The sequence below is a fragment of the Salvelinus fontinalis genome, chromosome 31 (assembly GCF_029448725.1).
Source record: "Salvelinus fontinalis isolate EN_2023a chromosome 31, ASM2944872v1, whole genome shotgun sequence".
In the NCBI taxonomy this organism is placed as follows: Eukaryota; Metazoa; Chordata; class Actinopteri; order Salmoniformes; family Salmonidae; genus Salvelinus; species Salvelinus fontinalis.
This window is the reverse complement of record NC_074695.1, coordinates 3,279,970-3,300,029: the sequence shown is the minus strand read 5'-3', so window position 1 is coordinate 3,300,029 and position 20,060 is coordinate 3,279,970. Positions and strand designations below refer to the sequence as shown.

The 20,060-nt window shown below is 43.8% G+C and overlaps 1 protein-coding gene across 1 annotated transcript in view; it reads left to right on the top strand.

The window, feature by feature from the left end:
• Nucleotides 1-2,841: 2,841 nt before the first annotated feature.
• Nucleotides 2,842-20,060, top strand: part of ap4b1 (adaptor related protein complex 4 subunit beta 1) — a 41,241-nt gene continuing 24,022 nt past the window's right edge. Inside the window, exons 1-4 of the mRNA XM_055891117.1 lie at nt 2,842-2,972; nt 3,851-3,969; nt 5,120-5,344; nt 5,661-5,791. Of these exons, the coding sequence (XP_055747092.1) occupies nt 3,857-3,969; nt 5,120-5,344; nt 5,661-5,791 (469 nt within the window). The 5' untranslated portion in view covers nt 2,842-2,972; nt 3,851-3,856. The remainder of the gene's footprint in view (nt 2,973-3,850; nt 3,970-5,119; nt 5,345-5,660; nt 5,792-20,060) is intronic.

Genomic DNA, 20,060 nt, shown 5'->3' with positions numbered 1-20,060 from the left:
GACAACTGGGAACTCTGAAAAATACGTAGTCAAATAATGACGTCGGTGATTTTCAGGTCGGAAAGTCGGAGCTCTAGAGAGGACAGAGTTCCCAAAGTGGAATTCCGAGTTGGGTGACAGTTCAAAACCATTTTTCCCAGTCGGAGCTTTGTTTATTTCCCCAAGTCTGAGATTTTCGAGTGTCCAGTTGTTTTGAACGCGGCATAAGAACTAGAGACTGCCTCCCAAGATGTCCGACCATTGTTTCAACGTAATCTAATTACCATCGCAGATGTCGTCCGGGGCTGATTATCTTGCTAGTTCCGGTCTCAGGAGCCCATTGGTACATGCGCATTAGCAGTCGAGCCCAGCGCGAACTAGAGCTGGTCGTGGATTTTGATTAGTGGGGGATGGGACATTTGCAGGCACAAAGCTCCACCACACAACCAACAACCACAGGAAACATGAAGAACATGTATGCAACTAAGTTATTCAGGACTAAGAGGACGGTGCTCTAGATTTTCACCTCAGGGGACAGTTGGATGATATCGGTTTAACACAATCAGAATAAGCACGATTTGACACAGATAGCTTGGTAACATCAGGTGTACTCTGGGAACTGTAGTTCTTAATACAGGGAAACTTAGCTGTTTTTGGTTTTGTTAAATTCTTTGTTGTTGTTGAAGACTAATCAAATAAAAAAAGACAACGGTTCATTAGACTGGTGGAAGGTTTAGTACATGTTGAGCTGACCCTGCGTCTGTCCCCACTGACTGAGATGACCCTGTCTCTGTCCCCACTGACTGAGATGACCCTGTCTCTGTCCCCACTGACTGAGATGACCCTGTCTCTGTCCCCACTGACTGAGATGACCCTGTCTCTGTCCCCACTGAGATGACCCTGTCTCTGTCCCCACTGACTGAGATGACCCTGTCTCTGTCCCCACTGACTGAGATGACCCTGTCTCTGTCCCCACTGAGATGACCCTGTCTCTGTCCCCACTGAGATGACCCTGTCTCTGTCCCCACTGACTGAGATGACCCTGCCTCTGTCCCCACTGAGATGACCCTGTCTCTGTCCCCACTGAGATGACCCTGTCTCTGTCCCCACTGAGATGACCCTGTCTCTGTCCCCACTGAGATGACCCTGTCTCTGTCCCCACTGAGATGACCCTGTCTCTGTCCCCACTGACTGAGATGACCCTGTCTCTGTCCCCACTGACTGAGATGACCCTGTCTCTGTCCCCACTGACTGAGATGACCCTGTCTCTGTCCCCACTGAGATGACCCTGCCTCTGTCCCCACTGACTGAGATGACCCTGTCTCTGTCCCCACTGAGATGACCCTGTCTCTGTCCCCACTGAGATGACCCAGTCTCTGTCCCCACTGAGATGACCCTGCCTCTGTCCCCACTGAGATGACCCTGTCTCTGTCCCCACTGAGATGACCGTGTCTCTTAAGGGCATTGAAGACAGTGAATCAGTAGATAAATGTTGCTTTCATTTCATAACCCATAACCCATTTGTTGAGACCATTTGGTATAGAAAGTCAGTATTGTCTGTTTCCCAGATTTCCTATGAATATTCCATACCATCTTGCAAGGCGAAGTTATACAAACAATAGCATCATTACTTGTTGAGTCAGAGGAGCATCATTTCATAACTTTATTCTTACGTATGGCTTGATCATCTCAGAGCCAAAATAAAGTAGCAATTACTGAAAATATCACTAAAGGATAAAGTGATGAACAGATATTAAACATGGGAGACAGACGTTAACTAATACATTTTATTCACACCAACTGGCGTAAGTGTAACACTCGTGGTTGCCATATCAACAGAGTTGATTGGAATTTGTTTCAAAACAGCTCATGCAAACAAAAACAGTAGACTGTCAAAACAGAATCATAAAATACAAAACATCCATGAAAGCATTCATACTTGATTAGTACTCTAGACTATTGAGATACAGCCACAGTGTGTCCCAGCTAGTAGACTATTGAGATACAGCCACAGTGTGTCCCAGCTAGTAGACTATTGAGATACAGCCACAGTGTGTCCCAGCTAGTAGACTATTGAGATACAGCCACAGTGTGTCCCAGCTAGTAGACTATTGAGATACAGCCACAGTGTGTCCCAGCTAGTAGACTATTGAGATACAGCCACAGTGTGTCCCAGCTAGTAGACTATTGAGATACAGCCACAGTGTGTCCCAACTAGTAGACTATTGAGATACAGCCACAGTGTGTCCCAACTAGTAGACTATTGAGATACAGCCACAGTGTGTCCCAGCTAGTAGACTATTGAGATACAGCCACAGTGTGTCCCAGCTAGTAGACTATTGAGATACAGCCACAGTGTGTCCCAGCTAGTAGACTATTGAGATACAGCCACAGTGTGTCCCAACTAGTAGACTATTGAGATACAGCCACAGTGTGTCCCAGCTAGTAGACTATTGAGATACAGCCACAGTGTGTCCCAGCCAGCAGACTATTGAGATACAGCCACAGTGTGTCCCAGCTAGTAGACTATTGAGATACAGCCACAGTGTGTCCCAGCCAGCAGCAGGTCCTGTGACACAGTCCCCCTCCAAAATTAACCATATTTGGTTATTAAAGACCCTACTGAGTATTCTACACCCCACTTTAGATGAGACCGGTAGAAAAGTTATATCTACAGCCCAATATTTTCAACATACCAGTTGTCAACATTGTATTTTTTAAATGTTTTCCAAAATTTCTTACTGCCTTTTCTTGTTGTCACAATACAAGTAAACATTGATAAATATTCAATAGCTTTTGAATGAGTTATCCACGTTGCAATGTTTTGAAATGCGGGCTTGTATTTTGAAGGTTTCCTCATTTCCATACGACCGTGACGTCATCATTTGTGCTGCTGGCAGAATACCGGTGGACGTATTACACGGATGTCAACAAACTAGCGATTTGAACGATTTCCCCCCCCATTGAAATAATCCATAAGTGACGACTAAACGGTAAGTGGTTTTAGGTCACAATATCCGAACACAATGTAACGTAAGCAGCGTTAATATCTGAACGGATGGTAATGCTAAGTAGCTAACGCTAGCTAGGAACACAAACACCAGTTTATTCTGGACAATATCCACCGTGCCAAGTTAGCTAACGCTAGCTACTGTAGCTAACAACGTTGCCTTGCTCTAACTGTAAACCGTTATAGCTGTGGCTCTCTGCCTTCGAAACCAGAGAACTATCAAACCCCCCCTGTCTGTGTCTGTCTCTCTGTGTGTGTTGCAGTTGTATAGTTGTAACATCAATAGCCTTTCAGTAGCGTGTGTCTGTGTGTCAGACAGTCTACTGGCCTCATCAGCAGCATACCACCCTGCATACCACATACCACTGCTGGCTTGCTTCTGAAGCTAAGCAGGGTTGGTCCTGGTCAGTCCCTGGATGGGAGACCAGATGCTGCTGGAAGTGGTGTTGGAGGGCCAGTAGGTGGCACTCTTTCCTCTGGTCTAAAAAAAAATATCCCAATGCCCCAGGGCAGTGATTGGGGACACTGCCCTGTGTAGGGTGCCGTCTTTCGGATGGGACGTTAAACGGGTGTCCTGACTCTCTGAGGTCATTAAAGATCCCATGGCACTTATCGTAAGAGTAGGGGTGTTAACCCCGGTGTCCTGGCTAAATTCCCAATCTGGCCCTCAAACCATCATGGTCACCTAATAATCCCCAGTTTACAATTGGCTCATTCATCCCCCTCCTCTCCCCTGTAACTATTCCCCAGGTCGTTGCTGCAAATGAGAACGTGTTCTCAGTCAACTTACCTGGTAAAATAACGGTAAAAAAATAAATAAAAAATCTGTAGCTAATACCTGTACCTTATTCTGTTGTCCAGGCTACTATGCCTTACCTGGGCGGAGAGCATACAGTGAGGGAGCTGAGGAGAGCTCTGTCCAACCCTAACGTCCAAGCTGACCACCTGCGCTACAGAAACACCATCCACAGAGTCATCAGGTGTACACAACTATCACTGACGACACACACAACTAATGTTACCGCTAACTATGCTACACACATACACAACTATCACTGACGACACACACAACTAATGTTACCGCTAACTATGCTACACAACTATCACTGACGACACACGCAACTAATGTTACCGCTAACTATGCTACACACATACACAACTATCACTGACGACACACACAGCTAATGTTACCGCTAACTATGCTACACAACTATCACTGACGACACACGCAACTAATGTTACCGCTAACTATGCTACACACATACACAACTATCACTGACGACACACACAGCTAATGTTACCGCTAACTATGCTACACACATACACAACTATCACTGACGACACACACAACTAATGTTACCGCTAACTATGCTACACACATACACAACTATCACTGACTACAAACACACACTAACAAGTCTGTCTCTCTCTCTCCCCCTCTCTATCTTCACCCTCCTCTCTCTCTCTCCCCCCTCTATCTCTCTCTCCCCCTCTATCTCTCTCTCCCCCTCTATCTCTCTCTCCCCCTCTATCTCTCTCTCCCCCTCTATCTCTCTCTCTCTCCCCATCTCTCTCTCTCCCCCTCTCTCTCTCTCTCTCCCCCCCTCTTTCTCTCTCTCCCCCTCTATCTCTCTCTCCCCCTCTATCTCTCTCTCCCCCTCTATCTCTCTCTCTCACCCCATCTCTCTTTCTCCCCCTCTATCTCTCTCTCCCCATCTCTCTCTCTCCCCCATCTCTCTCTCTCCCCCATCTCTCTCCCCCTCTATCTCTCTTTCCCCCTCCCCCTCTCTATCTTCACCCCTCTGTCTTTCTCTCCCCCTCTATCTCTCTCTCTCCCCCTTCTATCTCTCTCTCTCCCCCTTCTATCTCTCTCTCTCCCCCTCCCCCTCTCTATCTCTCTCTCCCCCATCTCTCTCTCTCTCCCCATCTCTCTTTCTCCCCCTCTATCTCTCTCTCCCCATCTCTCTCTCTCCCCCATCTCTCTCTCTCCCCCATCTCTCTCCCCCTCTATCTCTCTTTCCCCCTCCCCCTCTCTATCTTCACCCCTCTGTCTTTCTCTCCCCCTTCTATCTCTCTCTCTCCCCCTTCTATCTCACTCTTCTCTCCCCTGTTCCCTTTCACGTTTTCCAGAGTGATGTCTCAAGGACAGGATGTATCTGGTTTGTACAGTGAGATGGTGAAGGCATGTGCAACGGTGGATATTGTCCAGAAGAAACTGGTGTATGTGTTTCTGTGTTCCTATGCCAGTCTGAACCCTGAGCTGTCTCTGCTGGTCATAAACACCCTGAGGAAAGACTGCTCAGACCACAACCCCATGGTCCGCAGCCTGGCCCTACGGAACATGTGCAACCTCAGGTGTGTGTGTAATATGTAACGTGTGTGTGTAATATGTAACGTGTGTGTGTAATATGTAACGTGTGTGTGTAATATGTGACGTGTGTGTGTAATATGTAACGTGTGTGTGTAATATGTAACGTGTGTGTGTAATATGTGACGTGTGTGTGTAATATGTAACGTGTGTGTGTAATATGTAAAGTGTGTGTGTAATATGTAAAGTGTGTGTGTAATATGTGTGTGTGTAATATGTAAAGTGTGTGTGTAATATGTGTGTGTGTAATATGTGTGTGTGTAATATGTGTGTGTGTGTGTAATGTGTGTGTGTGTGTTGCAGGCTCCCAGGTCTATCACAGTATGTGCAGCAGCCTCTTACAGTGGGACTGAAGGACAAGGCAGCGTGTGTTCGGAGAGTGGCCGTTCTGGGCTGGGCCAAGATACACACATTACACCCTACCACAGAGATAGGTAGATACACACATTATACCCTACCACAGAGATAGGTAGATACACACATTACACCCTACCACAGAGATAGGTAGATACACACATTACACCCTAACACAGAGATAGGTAGATACACACATTACACCCTACCACAGAGATAGGTAGATACACACATTACACCCTACCACAGAGATAGGTAGATACACACATTACACCCTACCACAGAGATAGGTAGATACACACATTACACCCTACCACAGAGATAGGTAGATATACACATTACACACATTACACCCTACCACAGAGATAGGTAGATACACACATTACACCCTACCACAGAGATAGGTAGATACACACATTACACCCTACCACAGAGATAGGTAGATACACACATTACACCCTACCACAGAGATAGGTAGATACACACATTACACCCTACCACAGAGATAGGTAGATACACACATTACACCCTACCACAGAGATAGGTAGATACACACATTACACCCTACCACAGAGATAGGTAGATATACACATTACACCCTACCACAGAGATAGGTAGATACACACATTACACCCTACCACAGAGATAGGTAGATACACACATTACACCCTACCACAGAGATAGGTAGATACACACATTACACCCTACCACAGAGATAGGTAGATACACACATTACACACATTACACCCTACCACAGAGATAGGTAGATACACACATTACACCCTACCACAGAGATAGGTAGATACACACATTACACCCTACCACAGAGATAGGTGGATACACACATTACACCCTACCACAGAGATAGGTAGATACACACATTACACCCTACCACAGAGATAGGTAGATACACACATTACACCCTACCACAGAGATAGGTAGATACACACATTACACCCTACCACAGAGATAGGTAGATACACACATTACACACACATTACACCCTACCACAGAGATAGGTAGATACACACATTACACCCTACCACAGAGATAGGTAGATACACACATTACACCCTACCACAGAGATAGGTAGATACACACATTACACCCTACCACAGAGATAGGTAGATACACACATTACACCCTACCACAGAGATAGGTAGATATACACATTACACACATTACACCCTACCACAGAGATAGGTAGATACACACATTACACCCTACCACAGAGATAGGTAGATACACACATTACACCCTACCACAGAGATAGGTAGATACACACATTACACCCTACCACAGAGATAGGTAGATACACACATTACACCCTACCACAGAGATAGGTAGATACACACATTACACCCTACCACAGAGATAGGTAGATACACACATTACACCCTACCACAGAGATAGGTAGATATACACATTACACCCTACCACAGAGATAGGTAGATACACACATTACACCCATTACACCCTACCACAGAGATAGGTAGATACACACATTACACCCTACCACAGAGATAGGTAGATACACACATTACACCCATTACACCCTACCACAGAGATAGGTAGATACACACATTACACCCTACCACAGAGATAGGTAGATACACACATTACACACATTACACCCTACCACAGAGATAGGTAGATACACACATTACACCCTACCACAGAGATAGGTAGATACACACATTACACACATTACACCCTACCACAGAGATAGGTAGATACACACATTACACCCTACCACAGAGATAGGTAGATACACACATTACACCCTACCACAGAGATAGGTAGATACACACATTACACCCTACCACAGAGATAGGTAGATACACACATTACACCCTACCACAGAGATAGGTAGATACACACATTACACACATTACACCCTACCACAGAGATAGGTAGATACACACATTACACCCTACCACAGAGATAGGTAGATACACACATTACACCCTACCACAGAGATAGGTAGATACACACATTACACCCTACCACAGAGATAGGTAGATACACACATTACACCCTACCACAGAGATAGGTAGATACACACATTACACCCTACCACAGAGATAGGTAGATACACACATTACACCCTACCACAGAGATAGGTAGATACACACATTACACCCTACCACAGAGATAGGTAGATACACACATTACACCCTACCACAGAGATAGGTAGATACACACATTACACCCTACCACAGAGATAGGTAGATACACACATTACACCCTACCACAGAGATAGGTAGATACACACATTACACACATTACACCCTACCACAGAGATAGGTAGATACACACATTACACCCTACCACAGAGATAGGTAGATACACACATTACACCCTACCACAGAGATAGGTAGATACACACATTACACCCTACCACAGAGATAGGTAGATACACACATTACACCCTACCACAGAGATAGGTAGATACACACATTACACCCTACCACAGAGATAGGTAGATACACACATTACACCCTACCACAGAGATAGGTAGATACACACATTACACACATTACACCCTACCACAGAGATAGGTAGATACACACATTACACCCTACCACAGAGATAGGTAGATACACACATTACACACATTACACCCTACCACAGAGATAGGTAGATACACACATTACACCCTACCACAGAGATAGGTAGATACACACATTACACCCTACCACAGAGATAGGTAGATACACACATTACACACATTACACCCTACCACAGAGATAGGTAGATACACACATTACACACATTACACCCTACCACAGAGATAGGTAGATACACACACATTACACCCTACCACAGAGATAGGTAGATACACACATTACACACATTACACCCTACCACAGAGATAGGTAGATACACACATTACACCCTACCACAGAGATAGGTAGATACACACATTACACCCTACCACAGAGATAGGTAGATACACACATTACACCCTACCACAGAGATAGGTAGATACACACATTACACCCTACCACAGAGATAGGTAGATACACACATTACACCCTACCACAGAGATAGGTAGATACACACATTACACCCTACCACAGAGATAGGTAGATACACACATTACACACATTACACCCTACCACAGAGATAGGTAGATACACACATTACACCCTACCACAGAGATAGGTAGATACACACATTACACCCTACCACAGAGATAGGTAGATACACACATTACACCCTACCACAGAGATAGGTAGATACACACATTACACACATTACACCCTACCACAGAGATAGGTAGATACACACATTACACACATTACACCCTACCACAGAGATAGGTAGATACACACATTACACCCTACCACAGAGATAGGTAGATACACACATTACACCCTACCACAGAGATAGGTAGATACACACATTACACACATTACACCCTACCACAGAGATAGGTAGATACACACATTACACCCACATTACACCCTACCACAGAGATAGGTAGATACACACATTACACACATTACACCCTACCACAGAGATAGGTAGATACACACATTACACCCTACCACAGAGATAGGTAGATACACACATTACACCCTACCACAGAGATAGGTAGATACACACATTACACACATTACACCCTACCACAGAGATAGGTAGATACACACATTACACCCTACCACAGAGATAGGTAGATACACACATTACACCCTACCACAGAGATAGGTAGATACACACATTACACACATTACACCCTACCACAGAGATAGGTAGATACACACATTACACACATTACACCCTACCACAGAGATAGGTAGATACACACACATTACACCCTACCACAGAGATAGGTAGACATACACACATTACACCCTACCACAGAGATAGGTAGATACACACATTACACCCTACCACAGAGATAGGTAGATACACACATTACACACATTACACCCTACCACAGAGATAGGTAGATACACACATTACACCCTACCACAGAGATAGGTAGATACACACATTACACCCTACCACAGAGATAGGTAGATACACACATTACACCCTACCACAGAGATAGGTAGATACACACATTACACCCTACCACAGAGATAGGTAGATACACACATTACACACATTACACCCTACCACAGAGATAGGTAGATACACACATTACACCCTACCACAGAGATAGGTAGATACACACATTACACCCTACCACAGAGATAGGTAGATACACACATTACACCCTACCACAGAGATAGGTAGATACACACATTACACCCTACCACAGAGATAGGTAGATACACACATTACACCCTACCACAGAGATAGGTAGATACACACATTACACCCTACCACAGAGATAGGTAGATACACACATTACACCCTACCACAGAGATAGGTAGATACACACATTACACACATTACACCCTACCACAGAGATAGGTAGATACACACATTACACCCTACCACAGAGATAGGTAGATACACACATTACACCCTACCACAGAGATAGGTAGATACACACATTACACACATTACACCCTACCACAGAGATAGGTAGATACACACATTACACCCTACCACAGAGATAGGTAGATACACACATTACACCCTACCACAGAGATAGGTAGATACACACATTACACCCTACCACAGAGATAGGTAGATACACACATTACACCCTACCACAGAGATAGGTAGATACACACATTACACCCTACCACAGAGATAGGTAGATACACACATTACACACATTACACCCTACCACAGAGATAGGTAGATACACACATTACACCCTACCACAGAGATAGGTAGATACACACATTACACCCTACCACAGAGATAGGTAGATACACACATTACACCCTACCACAGAGATAGGTAGATACACACATTACACCCTACCACAGAGATAGGTAGATACACACATTACACCCTACCACAGAGATAGGTAGATACACACATTACACCCTACCACAGAGATAGGTAGATACACACATTACACACATTACACCCTACCACAGAGATAGGTAGATACACACATTACACCCTACCACAGAGATAGGTAGATACACACATTACACCCTACCACAGAGATAGGTAGATACACACATTACACCCTACCACAGAGATAGGTAGATACACACATTACACCCTACCACAGAGATAGGTAGATACACACATTACACACATTACACCCTACCACAGAGATAGGTAGATACACACATTACACCCTACCACAGAGATAGGTAGATACACACATTACACACATTACACCCTACCACAGAGATAGGTAGATACACACATTACACCCTACCACAGAGATAGGTAGATACACACATTACACCCTACCACAGAGATAGGTAGATACACACATTACACACATTACACCCTACCACAGAGATAGGTAGATACACACATTACACCCTACCACAGAGATAGGTAGATACACACATTACACCCTACCACAGAGATAGGTAGATACACACATTACACCCTACCACAGAGATAGGTAGATACACACATTACACCCTACCACAGAGATAGGTAGATACACACATTACACACATTACACCCTACCACAGAGATAGGTAGATACACACATTACACCCTACCACAGAGATAGGTAGATACACACATTACACCCTACCACAGAGATAGGTAGATACACACATTACACCCTACCACAGAGATAGGTAGATACACACATTACACCCTACCACAGAGATAGGTAGATACACACATTACACCCTACCACAGAGATAGGTAGATACACACATTACACCCTACCACAGAGATAGGTAGATACACACATTACACCCTACCACAGAGATAGGTAGATACACACATTACACCCTACCACAGAGATAGGTAGATACACACATTACACCCTACCACAGAGATAGGTAGATACACACATTACACCCTACCACAGAGATAGGTAGATACACACATTACACCCTACCACAGAGATAGGTAGATACACACATTACACCCTACCACAGAGATAGGTAGATACACACATTACACCCTACCACAGAGATAGGTAGATACACACATTACACCCTACCACAGAGATAGGTAGATACACACATTACACCCTACCACAGAGATAGGTAGATACACACATTACACCCTACCACAGAGATAGGTAGATACACACATTACACCCTACCACAGAGATAGGTAGATACACACATTACACCCTACCACAGAGATAGGTAGATACACACATTACACCCTACCACAGAGATAGGTAGATACACACATTACACCCTACCACAGAGATAGGTAGATACACACATTACACCCTACCACAGAGATAGGTAGATACACACATTACACCCTACCACAGAGATAGGTAGATACACACATTACACCCTACCACAGAGATAGGTAGATACACACATTACACCCTACCACAGAGATAGGTAGATACACACATTACACCCTACCACAGAGATAGGTAGATACACACATTACACCCTACCACAGAGATAGGTAGATACACACATTACACCCTACCACAGAGATAGGTAGATACACACATTACACCCTACCACAGAGATAGGTAGATACACACATTACACCCTACCACAGAGATAGGTAGATACACACATTACACCCTACCACAGAGATAGGTAGATACACACATTACACCCTACCACAGAGATAGGTAGATACACACATTACACCCTACCACAGAGATAGGTAGATACACACATTACACCCTACCACAGAGATAGGTAGATACACACATTACACCCTACCACAGAGATAGGTAGATACACACACATTACACCCTACCACAGAGATAGGTAGATACACACATTACACCCTACCACAGAGATAGGTAGATACACACATTACACCCTACCACAGAGATAGGTAGATACACACATTACACCCTACCACAGAGATAGGTAGATACACACACATTACACCCTACCACAGAGATAGGTAGATACACACATTACACCCTACCACAGAGATAGGTAGATACACACATTACACCCTACCACAGAGATAGGTAGATACACACATTACACACATTACACCCTACCACAGAGATAGGTAGATACACACATTACACCCTACCACAGAGATAGGTAGATACACACATTACACCCTACCACAGAGATAGGTAGATACACACACATTACACCCTACCACAGAGATAGGTAGATACACACATTACACCCTACCACAGAGATAGGTAGATACACACATTACACCCTACCACAGAGATAGGTAGATACACACACATTACACCCTACCACAGAGATAGGTAGATACACACATTACACCCTACCACAGAGATAGGTAGATACACACATTACACCCTACCACAGAGATAGGTAGATACACACATACCACATTACACCCTACCACAGAGATAGGTAGATACACACATTACACCCTACCACAGAGATAGGTAGATACACACATTACACCCTACCACAGAGATAGGTAGATACACACATTACACCCTACCACAGAGATAGGTAGATACACACATTACACCCTACCACAGAGATAGGTAGATACACACATTACACCCTACCACAGAGATAGGTAGATACACACATTACACCCTACCACAGAGATAGGTAGATACACACATTACACCCTACCACAGAGATAGGTAGATACACACATTACACCCTACCACAGAGATAGGTAGATACACACATTACACCCTACCACAGAGATAGGTAGATACACACATTACACCCTACCACAGAGATAGGTAGATACACACATTACACCCTACCACAGAGATAGGTAGATCACACACATTACACCCTACCACAGAGATAGGTAGATACACACATTACACCCTACCACAGAGATAGGTAGATACACACATTACACCCTACCACAGAGATAGGTAGATACACACATTACACCCTACCACAGAGATAGGTAGATACACACATTACACCCTACCACAGAGATAGGTAGATACACACACATTACACCCTACCACAGAGATAGGTAGATACACACATTACACCCTACCACAGAGATAGGTAGATACACACATTACACCCTACCACAGAGATAGGTAGATACACACATTACACCCTACCACAGAGATAGGTAGATACACACATTACACCCTACCACAGAGATAGGTAGATACACACATTACACCCTACCACAGAGATAGGTAGATACACACATTACACCCTACCACAGAGATAGGTAGATACACACATTACACCCTACCACAGAGATAGGTAGATACACACATTACACCCTACCACAGAGATAGGTAGATACACACATTACACCCTACCACAGAGATAGGTAGATACACACACATTACACCCTACCACAGAGATAGGTAGATACACACATTACACCCTACCACAGAGATAGGTAGATACACACATTACACCCTACCACAGAGATAGGTAGATACACACATTACACCCTACCACAGAGATAGGTAGATACACACATTACACCCTACCACAGAGATAGGTAGATACACACATTACACCCTACCACAGAGATAGGTAGATACACACATTACACCCTACCACAGAGATAGGTAGATACACACATTACACCCTACCACAGAGATAGGTAGATACACACATTACACCCTACCACAGAGATAGGTAGATACACACATTACACCCTACCACAGAGATAGGTAGATACACACATTACACCCTACCACAGAGATAGGTAGATACACACATTACACCCTACCACAGAGATAGGTAGATACACACATTACACCCTACCACAGAGATAGGTAGATACACACATTACACCCTACCACAGAGATAGGTAGATACACACATTACACCCTACCACAGAGATAGGTAGATACACACATTACACCCTACCACAGAGATAGGTAGATACACACATTACACCCTACCACAGAGATAGGTAGATACACACATTACACCCTACCACAGAGATAGGTAGATACACACATTACACCCTACCACAGAGATAGGTAGATACACACATTACACCCTACCACAGAGATAGGTAGATACACACATTACACCCTACCACAGAGATAGGTAGATACACACATTACACCCTACCACAGAGATAGGTAGATACACACATTACACCCTACCACAGAGATAGGTAGATACACACATTACACCCTACCACAGAGATAGGTAGATACACACATTACACCCTACCACAGAGATAGGTAGATACACACATTACACCCTACCACAGAGATAGGTAGATACACACATTACACCCTACCACAGAGATAGGTAGATACACACATTACACCCTACCACAGAGATAGGTAGATACACACATTACACCCTACCACAGAGATAGGTAGATACACACATTACACCCTACCACAGAGATAGGTAGATACACACATTACACCCTACCACAGAGATAGGTAGATACACACATTACACCCTACCACAGAGATAGGTAGATACACACATTACACCCTACCACAGAGATAGGTAGATACACACATTACACCCTACCACAGAGATAGGTAGATACACACATTACACCCTACCACAGAGATAGGTAGATACACACATTACACCCTACCACAGAGATAGGTAGATACACACATTACACCCTACCACAGAGATAGGTAGATACACACATTACACCCTACCACAGAGATAGGTAGATACACACATTACACCCTACCACAGAGATAGGTAGATACACACATTACACCCTACCACAGAGATAGGTAGATACACACATTACACCCTACCACAGAGATAGGTAGATACACACATTACACCCTACCACAGAGATAGGTAGATACACACATTACACCCTACCACAGAGATAGGTAGATACACACATTACACCCTACCACAGAGATAGGTAGATACACACATTACACCCTACCACAGAGATAGGTAGATACACACATTACACCCTACCACAGAGATAGGTAGATACACACATTACACCCTACCACAGAGATAGGTAGATACACACATTACACCCTACCACAGAGATAGGTAGATACACACATTACACCCTACCACAGAGATAGGTAGATACACACATTACACCCTACCACAGAGATAGGTAGATACACACATTACACCCTACCACAGAGATAGGTAGATACACACATTACACCCTACCACAGAGATAGGTAGATACACACATTACACCCTACCACAGAGATAGGTAGATACACACATTACACCCTACCACAGAGATAGGTAGATACACACATTACACCCTACCACAGAGATAGGTAGATACACACATTACACCCTACCACAGAGATAGGTAGATACACACATTACACCCTACCACAGAGATAGGTAGATACACACATTACACCCTACCACAGAGATAGGTAGATACACACATTACACCCTACCACAGAGATAGGTAGATACACACATTACACCCTACCACAGAGATAGGTAGATACACACATTACACCCTACCACAGAGATAGGTAGATACACACATTACACCCTACCACAGAGATAGGTAGATACACACATTACACCCTACCACAGAGATAGGTAGATACACACATTACACCCTACCACAGAGATAGGTAGATACACACATTACACCCTACCACAGAGATAGGTAGATACACACATTACACCCTACCACAGAGATAGGTAGATACACACATTACACCCTACCACAGAGATAGGTAGATACACACATTACACCCTACCACAGAGATAGGTAGATACACACATTACACCCTACCACAGAGATAGGTAGATACACACATTACACCCTACCACAGAGATAGGTAGATACACACATTACACCCTACCACAGAGATAGGTAGATACACACATTACACCCTACCACAGAGATAGGTAGATACACACATTACACCCTACCACAGAGATAGGTAGATACACACATTACACCCTACCACAGAGATAGGTAGATACACACATTACACCCTACCACAGAGATAGGTAGATACACACATTACACCCTACCACAGAGATAGGTAGATACACACATTACACCCTACCACAGAGATAGGTAGATACACACATTACACCCTACCACAGAGATAGGTAGATACACACATTACACCCTACCACAGAGATAGGTAGATACACACATTACACCCTACCACAGAGATAGGTAGATACACACATTACACCCTACCACAGAGATAGGTAGATACACACATTACACCCTACCACAGAGATAGGTAGATACACACATTACACCCTACCACAGAGATAGGTAGATACACACATTACACCCTACCACAGAGATAGGTAGATACACACATTACACCCTACCACAGAGATAGGTAGATACACACATTACACCCTACCACAGAGATAGGTAGATACACACATTACACCCTACCACAGAGATAGGTAGATACACACATTACACCCTACCACAGAGATAGGTAGATACACACATTACACCCTACCACAGAGATAGGTAGATACACACATTACACCCTACCACAGAGATAGGTAGATACACACATTACACCCTACCACAGAGATAGGTAGATACACACATTACACCCTACCACAGAGATAGGTAGATACACACATTACACCCTACCACAGAGATAGGTAGATACACACATTACACCCTACCACAGAGATAGGTAGATACACACATTACACCCTACCACAGAGATAGGTAGATACACACATTACACCCTACCACAGAGATAGGTAGATACACACATTACACCCTACCACAGAGATAGGTAGATACACACATTACACCCTACCACAGAGATAGGTAGATACACACATTACACCCTACCACAGAGATAGGTAGATACACACATTACACCCTACCACAGAGATAGGTAGATACACACATTACACCCTACCACAGAGATAGGTAGATACACACATTACACCCTACCACAGAGATAGGTAGATACACACATTACACCCTACCACAGAGATAGGTAGATACACACATTACACCCTACCACAGAGATAGGTAGATACACACATTACACCCTACCACAGAGATAGGTAGATACACACATTACACCCTACCACAGAGATAGGTAGATACACACATTACACCCTACCACAGAGATAGGTAGATACACACATTACACCCTACCACAGAGATAGGTAGATACACACATTACACCCTACCACAGAGATAGGTAGATACACACATTACACCCTACCACAGAGATAGGTAGATACACACATTACACCCTACCACAGAGATAGGTAGATACACACATTACACCCTACCACAGAGATAGGTAGATACACACATTACACCCTACCACAGAGATAGGTAGATACACACATTACACCCTACCACAGAGATAGGTAGATACACACATTACACCCTACCACAGAGATAGGTAGATACACACATTACACCCTACCACAGAGATAGGTAGATACACACATTACACCCTACCACAGAGATAGGTAGATACACACATTACACCCTACCACAGAGATAGGTAGATACACACATTACACCCTACCACAGAGATAGGTAGATACACACATTACACCCTACCACAGAGATAGGTAGATACACACATTACACCCTACCACAGAGATAGGTAGATACACACATTACACCCTACCACAGAGATAGGTAGATACACACATTACACCCTACCACAGAGATAGGTAGATACACACATTACACCCTACCACAGAGATAGGTAGATACACACATTACACCCTACCACAGAGATAGGTAGATACACACATTACACCCTACCACAGAGATAGGTAGATACACACATTACACCCTACCACAGAGATAGGTAGATACACACATTACACCCTACCACAGAGATAGGTAGATACACACACATTACACCCTACCACAGAGATAGGTAGATACACACATTACACCCTACCACAGAGATAGGTAGATACACACATTACACCCTACCACAGAGATAGGTAGATACACACATTACACCCTACCACAGAGATAGGTAGATACACACATTACACCCTACCACAGAGATAGGTAGATACACACATTACACCCTACCACAGAGATAGGTAGATACACACATTACACCCTACCACAGAGATAGGTAGATACACACATTACACCCTACCACAGAGATAGGTAGATACACACATTACACCCTACCACAGAGATAGGTAGATACACACATTACACCCTACCACAGAGATAGGTAGATACACACATTACACCCTACCACAGAGATAGGTAGATACACACATTACACCCTACCACAGAGATAGGTAGATACACACATTACACCCTACCACAGAGATAGGTAGATACACACATTACACCCTACCACAGAGATAGGTAGATACACACATTACACCCTACCACAGAGATAGGTAGATACACACATTACACCCTACCACAGAGATAGGTAGATACACACATTACACCCTACCACAGAGATAGGTAGATACACACATTACACCCTACCACAGAGATAGGTAGATACACACATTACACCCTACCACAGAGATAGGTAGATACACACATTACACCCTACCACAGAGATAGGTAGATACACACATTACACCCTACCACAGAGATAGGTAGATACACACATTACACCCTACCACAGAGATAGGTAGATACAACACATTACACCCTACCACAGAGATAGGTAGATACACACATTACACCCTACCACAGAGATAGGTAGATACACACATTACACCCTACCACAGAGATAGGTAGATACACACATTACACCCTACCACAGAGATAGGTAGATACACACATTACACCCTACCACAGAGATAGGTAGATACACACATTACACCCTACCACAGAGATAGGTAGATACACACATTACACCCTACCACAGAGATAGGTAGATACACACATTACACCCTACCACAGAGATAGGTAGATACACACATTACACCCTACCACAGAGATAGGTAGATACACACATTACACCCTACCACAGAGATAGGTAGATACACACATTACACCCTACCACAGAGATAGGTAGATACACACATTACACCCTACCACAGAGATAGGTAGATACACACATTACACCCTACCACAGAGATAGGTAGATACACACATTACACCCTACCACAGAGATAGGTAGATACACACATTACACCCTACCACAGAGATAGGTAGATACACACATTACACCCTACCACAGAGATAGGTAGATACACACATTACACACTACCACAGAGATAGGTAGATACACACACATTACACCCTACCACAGAGATAGGTAGATACACACATTACACCCTACCACAGAGATAGGTAGATACACACACATTACACCCTACCACAGAGATAGGTAGATACACACACATTACACCCTACCACAGAGATAGGTAGATACACACATTACACCCTACCACAGAGATAGGTAGATACACACATTACACC